At 42.3% G+C, this 13,739-nt stretch overlaps 2 protein-coding genes across 2 annotated transcripts; both read right to left on the reverse strand.

Annotated features, from left to right (window-relative positions):
• Positions 1–8,891: 8,891 nt before the first annotated feature.
• LOC141331650 (lymphocyte antigen 75-like) lies at positions 8,892–9,644 on the reverse strand. The gene has a single exon (XM_073836690.1). It carries the CDS (start codon positions 9,642–9,644, stop codon positions 8,892–8,894), a length of 753 nt encoding a protein of 250 aa, XP_073692791.1.
• A 1,347-nt stretch (positions 9,645–10,991) lies between these two features.
• Positions 10,992–11,744, reverse strand: LOC141331651 (snaclec stejaggregin-B subunit beta-2-like). The gene has a single exon (XM_073836692.1). It carries the CDS (start codon positions 11,742–11,744, stop codon positions 10,992–10,994), a length of 753 nt encoding a protein of 250 aa, XP_073692793.1.
• Positions 11,745–13,739: the final 1,995 nt, after the last annotated feature.

The following is a 13,739-nucleotide window of genomic DNA, read 5'->3' on the forward strand; positions in this document are numbered from 1 at the left end:
TAAAGGCAGTCTTTCACTCATCTCCCCCCGTAATGCGGACCAAATGATAAGCGTTTCTCAAATCCAATTTCGTGAAGACTGACGCTCCCTGCAACCTCTCGAAGGCTGAAGACATTAACGGCAAAGGATAAGTATTCTTTACCGTAATGTTATTCAGCCCCCGGTAATCAATACAAGGTCGCAGAGAACCGTCCTTCTTCCCCACAAAAAAGAACCCCGCCCCCGCTGGAGAAGAGGAGGGTCGTATGAGCCCGGCTGCTAGAGAATCAGAAATGTATTTCTCCATAGCCTCTCTTTCAGGGACTGAAAGTGAATATAATTTGCCCTTAGGCGGAGACGTACCTGGCAGTAACTCTATTGCACAGTCATAGGGACGGTGAGGAGGAAGAGAAGCAGCCCGAGACTTACTGAACACTTCCTTCAGGTCGAGGTACTCCGTGGGCACGTTACTCAGATCCGCCGCCTTCTCCTGAAACACAGAACCAGAGACAGATGGACAAGCAGACACAAGACAGGACTCATAACACTTAACGCTCCATTCAGCCACCGACTTCAGCTGCCAATCAATCCGGGGGTTGTGTTTGATGAGCCAGGGGTGTCCCAACACCACGGGGGCGTGAGGGGAGTCCAGAATGTAAAAGGAGATGCTCTCACGGTGATTGCCAGACACCGTGAGAGTGATGGGGTCCGTGATGAAGGTGATGGTGGGGAGGGTCTGACCATTGAGGGCGTGGACGGAAATAGTGTCTGTAAGAGGTTGAAAAGGGACATGATTACGTTGAACAAAAGAAAAATCCATAAAATTACCCTCGGCTCCCGAATCCAATAGTGCCGTGCAATGGTGATCCTGATGTTGCCATCTGAGCCTAACCGGGAGGAGCGTGGAGGTGCTGCTGGACGAGGACTTGGTAGCGGAGATCCCTCCCGACAGTAGCCTCATACTTACTGCCGGGCTGGCCCTTTTACGGGACAGCTAAAAGCGAGATGTCCTGCCGCCCCGCAGTACAAGCAAAGGCCTAGGGATCTCCGCCTCTCCTTCTCCTCCCGGGAAAGCCGAGCTCGACCCACCTGCATGGGCTCGGGATCGCTGAGTGGGCTGACCACGTCACTGCCGCTGGCTCGAGGTGGAAACCCCTCCCCAGGGGGGAGCCGAGCAGATCTTCGCTAGGCTCGGGAGAGACGAGCATCTACTCGCAGGGCTAGTTCAATCAGGCCGTTGAGGTTGGCGGGTAGATCCAGGGCATAGATCTCTTTCTGGACGCGGTCAGCCAGCCCATGCAGGAACATGTCCCACTGCGCCTCCTCGTTCCATTGGCACTCCGCCGCCAGGGTGCGAAACTCGATGGAATAATCTGAAACGGACCTTCCCCCCTGTCGGAGATCCGCCAGTACCCGCGCAGCCTCTCTTCCTGAGGCCGCACGGTCAAACACCCGCTTCATTTCGGCGGCGAGCGCAGCGAACGAGGCGCAACAGGGATCTTGACTCTCCCACACCGCCGTTCCCCACAGTGCCGCCTTCCCCGTTAACAGGGTGAGCGCGAACGCCACCTTGCTTTCCTCACTAGGAAATGTGCGTGGTTGTAACGAGAAGTGCATCGAACATCTAGTGAGGAAAGCTCGGCAGAAGTTCGGCTCACCTCCATAGAGTTCCGGCGGGGGAAGGCGGGGCTCCGGTTGTTGAGCCGCCCCAGATGGTCCGGGTGGAGCGGCGTGAGCGGCGCAGTGGGAAGCTGCATCTGACGTAGGCACTGGGTCAGCTCGGACACTTGTGCCACAAGAGTGTTGATGGCGTTTCCAGATATCGCCGAATTCCTCTCTTGAATCTACAGCCGAGAGATGCAGTCCCGAAGTGCGTCCTCCGCGGTGCCCGATGTGTTGCCTGCTGCTTCCATTTCGGCTGACAGTTCTGTAACGGTAATGAAGGGAAGGAAGCAAGTGCAGGGTGAAAACCAGATTTATTGAGAGTAGATGATACAAATGAGAGTGAAGATGATGATGATGGTGTTGATCTCCCGGCTGGGTGGCACAAGGGCTAGATGGCTCGATGATGAAGGTGTGTAATCCAGTAGTGAAGGCGTGAAGCGTGGTGTCCAGTGGTGCAGGCTAAATTCCAGTGCGATCCCACGGTGAACACAACAAACACGACGATCACAGACGAAGACAAAACCCAAACGTACATCCAATGATCCAGATCCAGAGTGAACTGTCAGACGAGGGAGAAGAGAATGCGGTGAGATTAAATAGTCATGTGAAATGAGGGACACCTGTGTGGGACTGATTGGCAGCTGCGCTGAATCAGCGTGACGCACAACATAATGACACACACACACACACACACACAGATGACGCGACCTGAGGACACGGCAGATGTGAGAACCGTGACATTATTATTACATACTGTTTCATAATGTACTACAATACTGAGGTGCAGATAATTGCCACTATTTGCAATAAGTAGTATAAATAGCAGAAAATCCTGCTATTTTACATTGAATCTATAGCTATTAACACTTCTAAACGATCCACCTGACACATCTGTATGCAAATATGGGAATAGTGTACACAAAGTTGGACCAGAACCATGCTTATTTTCAAGTAGACAAACATGTGGTTTGGCAAACATAACATAGCGTTTTCCATTATGGCTCATCAAATTGTATTTTTTTAAATAAATTGTACATATAAACTATGTAATGTACAGTACAGACCAAAAGTTTGGACACACCTTCTCATTCAGGTGTGTCCAAACTTTTGGTCTGTACTGTAGATATGAATTCAACTGAAACAACTTGTGAAAAAATATCTTTCAGGTGGTCAAATAGCAAACAGCAAATAGTGGAGCTCTGCAGCCACCTACTGGTAAAAGTGTAGTTGTTTTTTTTTTACTTTTAAAACTGGATTTTCCAAAAAATGAGCAAAAATCTTACACTAAATCATGTGAAATTATATGTTATCCCCATGAATTAAAGTTAGAAATCTGTTTTTTTTTTTCATAAAGTGAATTTTACGTAAAAAAGCGGTTTTTGTATAAAAACCCATTTAAAAATATTTATTTATTAATTTATATATATTTAAAAATATCACTAACCCACTGAAAACTGCACAAATGTAGAGTGAAAACTTTAATAAACAGAAAAATATTGTCACGAACACGGTCTCTGTGGCTCCCTCCGTCCCGCGCCAGCGGGAACGCTCACCTGAATACTGACTACATTACCCACAATTCGGTACCTGGGGACTCGCTCTTCCAGTTCCGGGTCAGCCGGTTCTCATTCGCTATGGCGGCTATTTCAGCGTACCACGCCGGCTCACTCGTCGCGAAGTTTTGCCGGTTATGTACCCAAACCTGAGCGTTTATTTTCGGACTGTCTTTATGTTGCCGACTGGACTGTTATTACTGTGTGTGAATCATTGCTGCCTGCCCTTTATTGACCCTCGCTACCCTTACGGATTACTGCCTTTGATCGCCGCCTGCCTCGACCCCTCTGCACGGACTATTACTGCTCTTTTGGACTTGCCTTCACCACACCAGTCTGCCGTTATTGACCTAAGCCTGTTAAGGTTGTCCGATTCAATAAATCTGTTGCACATGGATCCAACGTCTCACGATTCCTCTGTCGCCGCGTCACAGAAAACTTCGTCCACGTATACTCTCCGAGGTCCACGCTACCCCAAGCTCCGGTCACCCCGGGATGGAGGCTACCATCCACCTCCTCCGCAATCGTTTCTGGTGGCCTTCTCTACGCACCGACACCATAGCGTTCTTCAAGAACTGTGTCATTTGCAGCACCTCTAAAACTCCCTGTCATCTACCCGCCGGCTTGCTGCAGCCCTTACCCATTCCCAAGCGCCCATGGTCTCACATAGCAGTGGACTTTGTAACAAACCTTCCCCCATCCCAGGGATGTACCGCAGTGCTATCAGTAGTGGACAGATTTTCTAAGGGCTGTCGCTTCATCCCTCTCCCCAAACTACCAACTGCCATGGAAACCGCGGAGGCCCTGTGCAACTCTGTGTTCAGGTTTTATGGTCTCCCGGAGGACATCATGTCCGACCGTGGTCCACAATTCACCTCACGTCTGTGGTCCAGCTTCTTCCGCCTCCTGGGTGTCAACATCAGCCTCACGTCAGGCTATCACCCGGAGGCCAACGGACAGGTTGAGAGACTGAATCAAGAGTTAACCCGCTTCCTTTCGCTCATACTGTCAAGATCGTCAGGAGGACTGGAGCCGATTCCTTTCCTGGGCAGAATATGCACAAAACTCCATTCTGAAACCCTCTACTAACATGACTCCCTTCCAGTGTGTGCTGGGCTTCCAACCACCCTTATTTCCCTGGTCCGGGGAACCCTCTGATCTCCCCGCTGTTAACTCCTGGTTCCAACAGAGTGAAGCTACCTGGAATCGGGCCCACATCCACCTCGAGAGAGCGGTCCGTCGCAATCAGGTCCAGGCTGATCGTCAACGCCAACCCCATCCTACCTACGAGCCTGGGCAATGGGTCTGGCTCTCGACCCGGGATCTGCACCTCCGTCTACCCTGCAGAAAACTGAGCCCCAGGTACGAAGGACCATTCAAAATAATCCGTCAAATCACTCCAGTGTCATTCAGACTTGACTTACCTGCCGAATACCGTATCTCACCTACTTTCCATGTCTCTCTGTTAAAGCCCGCTGGTCGCCCAGGAGGGACGGCGGTCCTAGACGAGACCGCCCCGCAGAGGAGGCCTACAGAGTCAATGTCATCCTAGACTCCCGACGCCGGCACGGTCATTTACAGTACCTGGTCGACTGGGAGGGCTATGGCCCCGAGGAACGGTCCTGGGTGCCCGCGGAGGACATCTTGGATCCCTCACTTACCATGGACTTCCATTCTTCCCACCCAGATCGGCCAGGACCCTGAGGTAGGGGAAGACCTCGGCGTTGGTTGGCTCCGCGTGCCAGGAGGCACTCGCAGGGGGGAGGCTCTGTCACGAACGCGGCCTCTGAGTCTCCCTCCGTCCAGCGCCAGCGGGAACGCTCACCTGAATACTGACTACATTACCCACAATTCCGTACCTGGGGACTCGCTCTTCCGGTTCCGGGTCACCCGGTTCTCATCCGCTATGGCGGCTATTTCAGCGTTTTGGACTTGCCTTCACCACACCAGTCTGCCGTTATTGACCTAAGCCTGTTAAAGTTGTCCGATTCAATAAATCTGTTGCACATGGATCCAACGTCTCATGATTCCTCTGTCGCCGCATCACAAATATACAGTACAGACCAAAAGTTTGGACACATCTTCTCATTCATTTGAATGAGAAGGTGTGTCCAAACTTTTGGTCTGTACTGTATATATAAGAAAGTCCGGTAACACTTTATAATAACGTTCAGTTGTAAATCTTTTATAAGTGATTAGTTAATGATGAAATAATAATTTACAAAACATTCACAAATGATTATTAAGTGATATGCTAACAATTTGTGTATGTTTTGTTAATTCATTTACAAGTCATTTGCAAATTAATTTACAAGTAATTAGTTAATGATGAACTACTTATTTACAAAACATGACTATGTGTTTATAAATTATGAATAAGTGATATGTGCATTTTATTGTAAGTACTATGCTAATGATTTACCCATCTGTAAATTATCTGAAAAATGGCATATCATGAAATAATCAAACAGATCCTTAGTAAATGGTTGAAAAATTACTAGTTAACCCCTTAACTTTCACTCCCATTTTTTAAGTTTATCCAAACTTAAATTGTAATTCATGAACACTTTGGATCTAAGGAGGTCTCTTTTTAAAGAAAACAATCAGCAGATTACTGCAGAATCAGAATTAAAAAAAAAAAGTATTAACAAATTACAGAAGTTAAAATTTACTGTAAAGAGAATACACTACAATTTTTATTATATTTTAAATAAAATACATATTGTACATAACAGGTTTTATCCTAAATTTGATATCAGTTTGAAGTCATCTAAATAAGTTATTCCAAATTTGAAGTTGATTTGAAAAAAAATTGAGGTTCCTGTAAAAAGTTTGTTTAGGGCGTTATAAAATACTAAATAACCTTATATAATTCATACACTACATGGTGCATAGTGCATTAGTGCATAAGTACACAGTGAATAAGTGCAGAGTATATAGTGCGTCATTTGGGGCGCAGCTCATGTTTGCCAGAGAAGACGTCTTTACCCTCACCAGTCAGCCCTTACATTGCAGTACACACTTCAAAGTATTCAAAAGCTGTTGATGAATAAATAATGAATAAATCATTTACAAATCTTTTTGCATCCCCTAATCTAAAGTGTAAACTACTCATCAGTTGTAAATGTTTTACAAACCTGCCGGTTCCAGACTGTGTGGGCATCAGGTGGGTATACACACTGGGTGAAAGACCTTTGAAAAATGGTTAAAACATTTACAACTGATGAATTGTTTACACTTTAGATTAGGGGATGCAGAAAGATTTGTAAATGATTTATTCATGATGCGATCTTCGGTGAAGGATAAACATTTAAATTAGGGATGCACCGATACGAATCGGCCGATAATGCTTGCGCGTTTTGTCAGTAAAGCCGGTTCTGTAATCAGCGGTAAATGCCATCAGGTGCGTGATTTCACGTTGAGCCGTATATAGCCTACTACACACAGCCGTTGTTTACCGACGAGCTGCGCAAATCAATGTTCATTATCAGTGTGAATGTGCGCAGCTCGTCAGTGAACAACGGCTGTGTGTAGTATATACGGCTCAACGTGAAATCACGCACCTGATGGCATTTACCGCTGATACAGAACCGGCTTTACTGACAAAACGCGCAAGTGATCGGCCGATTCATATCGGTGCATCCCTAATTTAAATGATTGATATTTTAATTATTTTTAAGTGACAAATAATATATTAACTAGTAACATATTAACCACTTACTAAGGATCTGTTTGATTATTTCATGATATGCTATTTCTTTTAAGATAAATTAGGACAGATTTGTAAATTGTTAGCCTATTACTTAATCATTTGTGAACGTATAATCATGTTTTGTAAATTATTAGTTCATCATTATCTAATCACTTGTAAATGATTCATAACTTAATCTACAAAACATATATATAAAATACTAACATATCACTTATTAATCACTTATGAATGCATAGCCATGTTTTGTAAATGATTAGTTCATCATTAACGAATTACTTGTAAATAACTTGAAAATGAATTACAAAATATACACAAATTGTTAGCATATCACTTATTAAACATTTATGAATGTTTTGCAAATCATTATTTTATCATTAACTAACCACTTATAAATGACTTACAACTAAACGTTATTATAAAGTGTTACCGAAAGTCCATTAAAATCTTGGATAAACATTGTTTAACAACAAAATGAATGAAATATGAAAGCCGGGCACACAGTGCAGCCTTTGTGTGTGTTTAACAATAAAGGGCTATTTTTTATATGACAGTTTTATTTATTTATTTATTTTTTTTAAACCAGTGTGTCAGTCATGTATTTGATTAACAAATGTATGCAGAAACTATACACACCCAATTCAAATCTACTCTTATACAATAGGAACAACTGATCCATTGAAATTAGGAACATAAAAAAACACTTTTCAATAGGTAAGCAGTCAGGAGAATCTTTTATGTATCTTTTAATGTAATTGTAATGCTTACATCTTGTTTATGGTTTTGAAATAAACACTTGTGACTATACTTATATTTGCCTGTTACATATTGTTCAGAGGTGGGTAGGTTCAGGGTAGGGTTGGGGTTAGTTGCTCCAATGAAAGTATACATTTATATACAATTTATAATATTTTTACCAATCCATGCAAACAATTAAATTAAGACAAGCAACTGAAAACAATGGAGGACCCTGCATGTCAAAAAGTGACGCAAAAAGGAGGACGCCAAGGGGTTCTGACCAAGCGTCAATATGTGACGAGTTGGAAGTGAGAATGTGTTGGAAACGTATGTCAACAAAGACAAATACGTTTTTTTTTTCACTGGGCAACATTGTAACATATTGCATGCTAGCTAGCCACACCTATTAGCATAGGTTGTTCATTGTGATTTTTTTTATCAATAACGTAGAGATAAAATGTAAGAAAAGGTATGGAGCAGACGACATGCATTAGTAAAATAGAAAAAAAATGATTTTCGCGTTATGGTAAGCTCATGCTCTGTTGAAATTGGTTACTTTCGTAACCTCGGTTCCCTGAGATACGGGAACGAGTACTGCGTTGCTGGCCGTCGCTTCAGTCAAAGTAACCTGAGATCCTATGGCGAAACGCACGCTTATATAGCCAGTTACTGGTTCTGGTGAAATCTGGCGCGAATCATTGCCATAGGCTTATGCAGCTCTGCTGCCAAGCCATTGGTTCTTCTTTTACTCACTGCACAAACCAATGGCCGTGCAGTAACACTGCATTATTAAAAAACTGCTTCAGTCTCGGAGAAAAAGGAGTTTTCCCCAAAGCGTCTTTAAGACGCAGTACTTGTTCCCGTATCTCAGAGAACCAAGGTTACGAAAGTAACCGAGTACGTTATCTATTTTACTTTTTAAAGAAATCAATAGAAAAAGGCACAGCCCAATCAGTGATAGTCATATTTTTGATTAACAAATGTTTACAGAAACCATAAATACCCAGTAAAATTCTACTATGAAACAAAGGAAACAATTTTATTTAAATATATTTATTTATTTCAATTTTTAGTACAAACCCCAAATTTCGTAAGTAATCTTTCAAAAGAGTTATTTTTATTTTAAAATGTAGCCATTATGTGACTGCAAATATTTGCAAAATATGAACAGATATGTAGACAAAAGAAAGCTGACCAAAAAACTAGTCTATTTTCAAGTAGAGAAACATTTGTGGAATGAAGAACATTTATGGCTTTTTAATGTAGACAAAGTTGAGCTTTTCCTCACAATCTCTGGGTTGCCAAACATTCAGTCTTCTATTCAGAGCTCCACAGCGCAGGTTTCCAGCAGGGCACTGGAGTTCCCCCTCTGCAGACCAGGCTTTATATTTAAGATCTCTACCATCAGCCCAAAACCAATGACCAGACAAATAGCGCAGACCAGTCCACACATAAACTGTCTGGGATGTTATTGTCTTATATATCACCTCTGGCATTTTCATCGGAGACCTTAGACTCACCAGCTCAATGTAGTTCTGTATGCAGTAGTCATGGGCTTCATTCCACGCCTTACTCTGCTGCACCAGAATGGGCTCATAGACATCCATACAGTAGAATGGTAGAGGCCATGAGCACATAGCATTGTGCAGTTTACCGTTAGATCTTCTTACAAGGCAACACTCTTCAGTGACATTGCTCGGTTCCCCAGAGTCCCAGTAGTCAATTGCTTGATCCTCACCTCCAGACCAACTCCATTGATCTAATTTGTTAAAAACCATGTGCAGTCCAATCCAAAAATGATCATCATTGAGTTCTGGATTTATGGAGAACAGTTGTGCTGCTTCTTTGCTGGTGGTGGACAGGTCATCGTGGTACTCTCTGCAGTATGTCTGTGCATCGTCCCAGGTCTTTTTTTCTGTCACAAGAAAGTGTTTCTTGCAGAGACTGAAGTTTGGTCCAGAGAGACTCAAAAAAAGAAAAATAGTGACTATAGCCTTCATTTCTATACAGACGATCTACAGTAGTCAACATTCAAAGTGGATCAAAACCTTTCATCAAATTAGTCCTAAAACCAAAAAGAATACCCGTTCTTATCTTAGGACAACTTTTGATTAACTTTTCTGATCCACTTCGAATGTTGACTACTATACACCATGCAGTCTTTGTGAGCATTTAGCAATAAAGGGCTATTTTGTATTTATAAGAATATAAAAAAAACAAGAAACTACTGACCAACCAGATGGTCAGGTTCTTTAAGTATTTGGGTTGCAAATGTCAAAAACCAAATGTGCTGGGGAAAAAAAACAGGCTAAAATATGCGAAGCCTAGCCAGCTAATTGATAGTGTGATGAAAGACAGTCACATTGAAGCATTACAGCAGAAATACAATTTTCTGATAAGCACGATATGCAAGTTGAACGTGTCTTTTTAGTTACAGCTTAGCGTTAGATCATTTCTCACTCAGGCCAGATACTTCCCAGTCCCTTCTTCACACGCTGGGATGTCTCTAGTTGGGGGGGGGGGGGGGGGTTCATAGGGCCCAGAGGTCTGTGGGTTCTGTGATCCTCACCTCCAACTTAACCTGATTTTGAGGGGTCCCAATAACAAATGCAGTGCACAGGGCCAGAACTCCTAGCAACTGTCCTGCTCGCACTACTGTGGGAAGAGCAAAGAACACAGACAAAGTCTCTGTCCACAAACTTCTTCCAAGTTTATTGTCCAAGCATAACTTTAATACATTGTCATGCAGAGTGTTGTGATGATTGACCAATAAGGATTAAACATTAAGTCATATAGAAATGTAATACAATAGAAGAAAATAAGACTTTAAATGGAAAAAAAAAAACACAAAAAAAACATGGAAACATTTATCTTAAACTGGATAATTCATTTCTAGCCTGGTTTCCAGGAAAAGTGCATGCATATAGGAGATACAAACAGATGTGTTAAGGCAGCATTTCCAATCTTTATTTTTCTCCTGCATTCCAAGATTCATATAGAGGGATAAAGAGAAAAGGTCAGGCTAAGAGCCTAATATTTCTGTTACTTAGTTTTCCGTTTGAGCTAAAATTATCCAGCCATGAGCAATGCAGAATTTTCTCATTGTTGAATTGTTGAAGTAATCACCAATCTACCAGAAAAAAGGCTGTGACCAATCAGCATGTCAACCAAATATATCTAATTAACAAATATTTACAGAAACTTAAAATTAGAAGTAAAAACTCTAAATTTCAACATGTAATTATTCAAGAGCTTAAAAATGTAACATTATCATATGCAAAATTAGTAAGTCAGGCATTATGTGACTACAAACATTTCCCAAAATATGAACAACAGTCAAATTAAATTCATGGCTTCCTGATGCAAACAAAGTTGAGTTTCTCCTCACAATCTTTGGGTTGCCAAATTTTCGTTATTCTATCCAGAGCTCCACAGCGCAGGTTTCTAGCAGGGCACTGGAGTTCCCCCTCGGCAGACCAGGCTTTATATTTAAGATCTCTACCACCAGCCCAAAACCAATTGCCAGGTAAAAAGCGCAGACCAGTCCACACATAAACTGTCTGGGATGTTATGGTCTTCTTTATCACCTCTTCCATTTTCATCGGAGACCTTAGACTCACCAGGTCAATGTAGTTCTGTATGCAGTAGTCATGGGCTTCATCCCACGTCTTACTCTGCTGCACCAGAATGGGCTCATAGACATCCATACAGTAGAATGGTAGAGGCCAAGAGCAATTAGCATTATGCAGTTTCACTTTAGATCTTATTACAATGCCACACTCTTCAAAGACCTTGTTTGGTTCCCCAGAGTCCCAATAGTCAATTTTTTGATCCTCACCTCCAGACCAACTCCATTGATCTAAGCTGTTTGAAACCATGTGCAGTCCAATCCAAAAATAATCACCATTGAGTTCTGGATTTATGATGAGCAGTTGTGCCTCTTCTTTACTGACAGTGGACAGGTCATCATAGTACTCTCTGCAGTGTGTCTGTGCATCGTTCCAGGTCATTTTTTCTGTCACAAGAAAATGTTTCCTATAGAGACTAAAGTTCGGTCCAAAGAGACTCAAAAAAAGAAACATAGTGACTATTGCCTTCATTTCTATACTGATGATCTACACCCTTCAGTCTTTGTGATTGTTCAGCAATAAAGGACTTTTATATATATATATATGAGCGAGACAAGGAAACAAACAGGTAGCCTCTGACCAACCAGATGGTCAGGTTCTTCAAGTATTTGTGTTGCAAATCTCGAAATCAAATGCAAAAATCTAGCTTAAATAATTGAAGTCTATCCAGTGAATTGATAATTTGATGAAAGGTTGTCACATTGAAGCCTCAGAGCAAAAATATAATTTTCTGCTAAACACAATATGCAAGTTGAACATGTCTTTTTAAGTATAATTTGGTGTTAGAAAATTGCTCAGTGTGGCCAGATATTTACCAGTCCCCTCACAAAGCTGTGGGAAGAGTTAAAAACACAGACAAATTCTTTGTCCACAAAATATTATTTTCCAAGCATAACTTCAAATACATTGTCAAAAGAGGAGGTGTATTGATCGACCAATAAGGATTATACATTACATCATAATGTAATACAAAAGACAAAACAAGGTTTTAGATGTTAAAGAACACGCTTAACAGATATCTTACAGATGATTCCTTTCTAGGCTGGTTTCCAGGAACAATACATGCATATAAAAGATATGAAAAAACAGATACATTAGTACCAGGTTTCCAATCTCAATTTTTCTCCTGTGTTCCAAGGTTTATTCAGGGGGGAGAGAGAGAAAATGTCAGGCTATTATTTCAGCTTTCTGTTTCACCTAAAACTGTCCAGTCAAGAGAAATGTAGAATGAGTTACTTCAGCAATTCATTGTTGAATTGTTGAGGTAACTATCAGTCAACCAGAAAAAAGGTTACTACAAATCAGCGTGTCGGTCATATATTTGATTAACAAATGTCTACAGAAACCTAACACGATATACACACCTGTAGGATCTCGGTCGAAAAAAGCACCAAACAGAAATGGCCACATTCCAAAGAAACAAAAGGACCCTCTTTCTCAGCCACAAAATTGACCCATGACCATCACAGGACGATCACCAGATGCCAGCTAGTCTACTAGTCTCCCTAGTTTTAACCTGGCCTGCCGGTTAACATTAATCCACGTCAGGAGTACAGGAAGACGGTAATTCACAGGACACTAAAACAGTGATAACGCGACCAAGGAGCACAAACCGCTCTTTGTCTGAGAGCGCCCAAGAAACAGATGTTCAGTCTTCTCCCGACATAAATTTCAATCAGATAAACAGAAAAGGACAGATTTATACGAGCCTGCAAGGCACAAGATCCGTCCAGCGTGACTCGCGTGACCTTTCGGTTAATCCCATCTCCCTCCTATGACATTCCTAAAACCCCATCTCTCAATGGAGAGCATGCAAAGACAAACTTTAAGAGACAATCAACTTATTAGTATTGCTATTAGAGCAACAGTATGTTTTCTTTTATATGCCTGCTGTGTTTTATGTGATGATTGGAGTTTAATCTATGCATTATATGCCTTTGGGAAAGGAAGTTATCAAATTGTAATAGATGGGCCTTCCGGTGCCTCTGTACGATGGGTCATTTTTGTTTTTTGCTTCTGTGCGCTCAACGGAGATGGAGAATAGGGGGAGTGTGAGTTGTGAGTTTGGAGGTCATGGTAACCGATTGGTATAACTCGGTGCCACTATCCTCCCAAAGAACACCTGGTCTCCTGGGAAAACATTGGCCTTGGTCTTCAGACAAGTTTATACAAGCCTAGAACAAACCGTTTATTGTGACGATCTATAAGTACGAGGCCATGGTAACAGACTCTTGAGAAACTAAGAGACGCGCCATAAATAATTTCTTGAAATTGAGATAACGTGCACCCAGGTGGGGAGATGGTCGAGCTTGATCAACTTGGCTCTCTCTCTCACTTGGAGGTTGTCTTAACTGCACCCAAATTTAAAGTATAAAAGATGGGACTTTTTGTTGGCACAGTGGAAGCTCAGCCGTGGGACAAGCGCGCATCGCCCGGCATTTCTCGGACATACGTGTTGGTCTTCTA

The sequence above is a fragment of the Garra rufa genome, chromosome 3 (genome assembly GCF_049309525.1).
Source record: "Garra rufa chromosome 3, GarRuf1.0, whole genome shotgun sequence".
Lineage (NCBI taxonomy): Eukaryota > Metazoa > Chordata > Actinopteri > Cypriniformes > Cyprinidae > Garra > Garra rufa.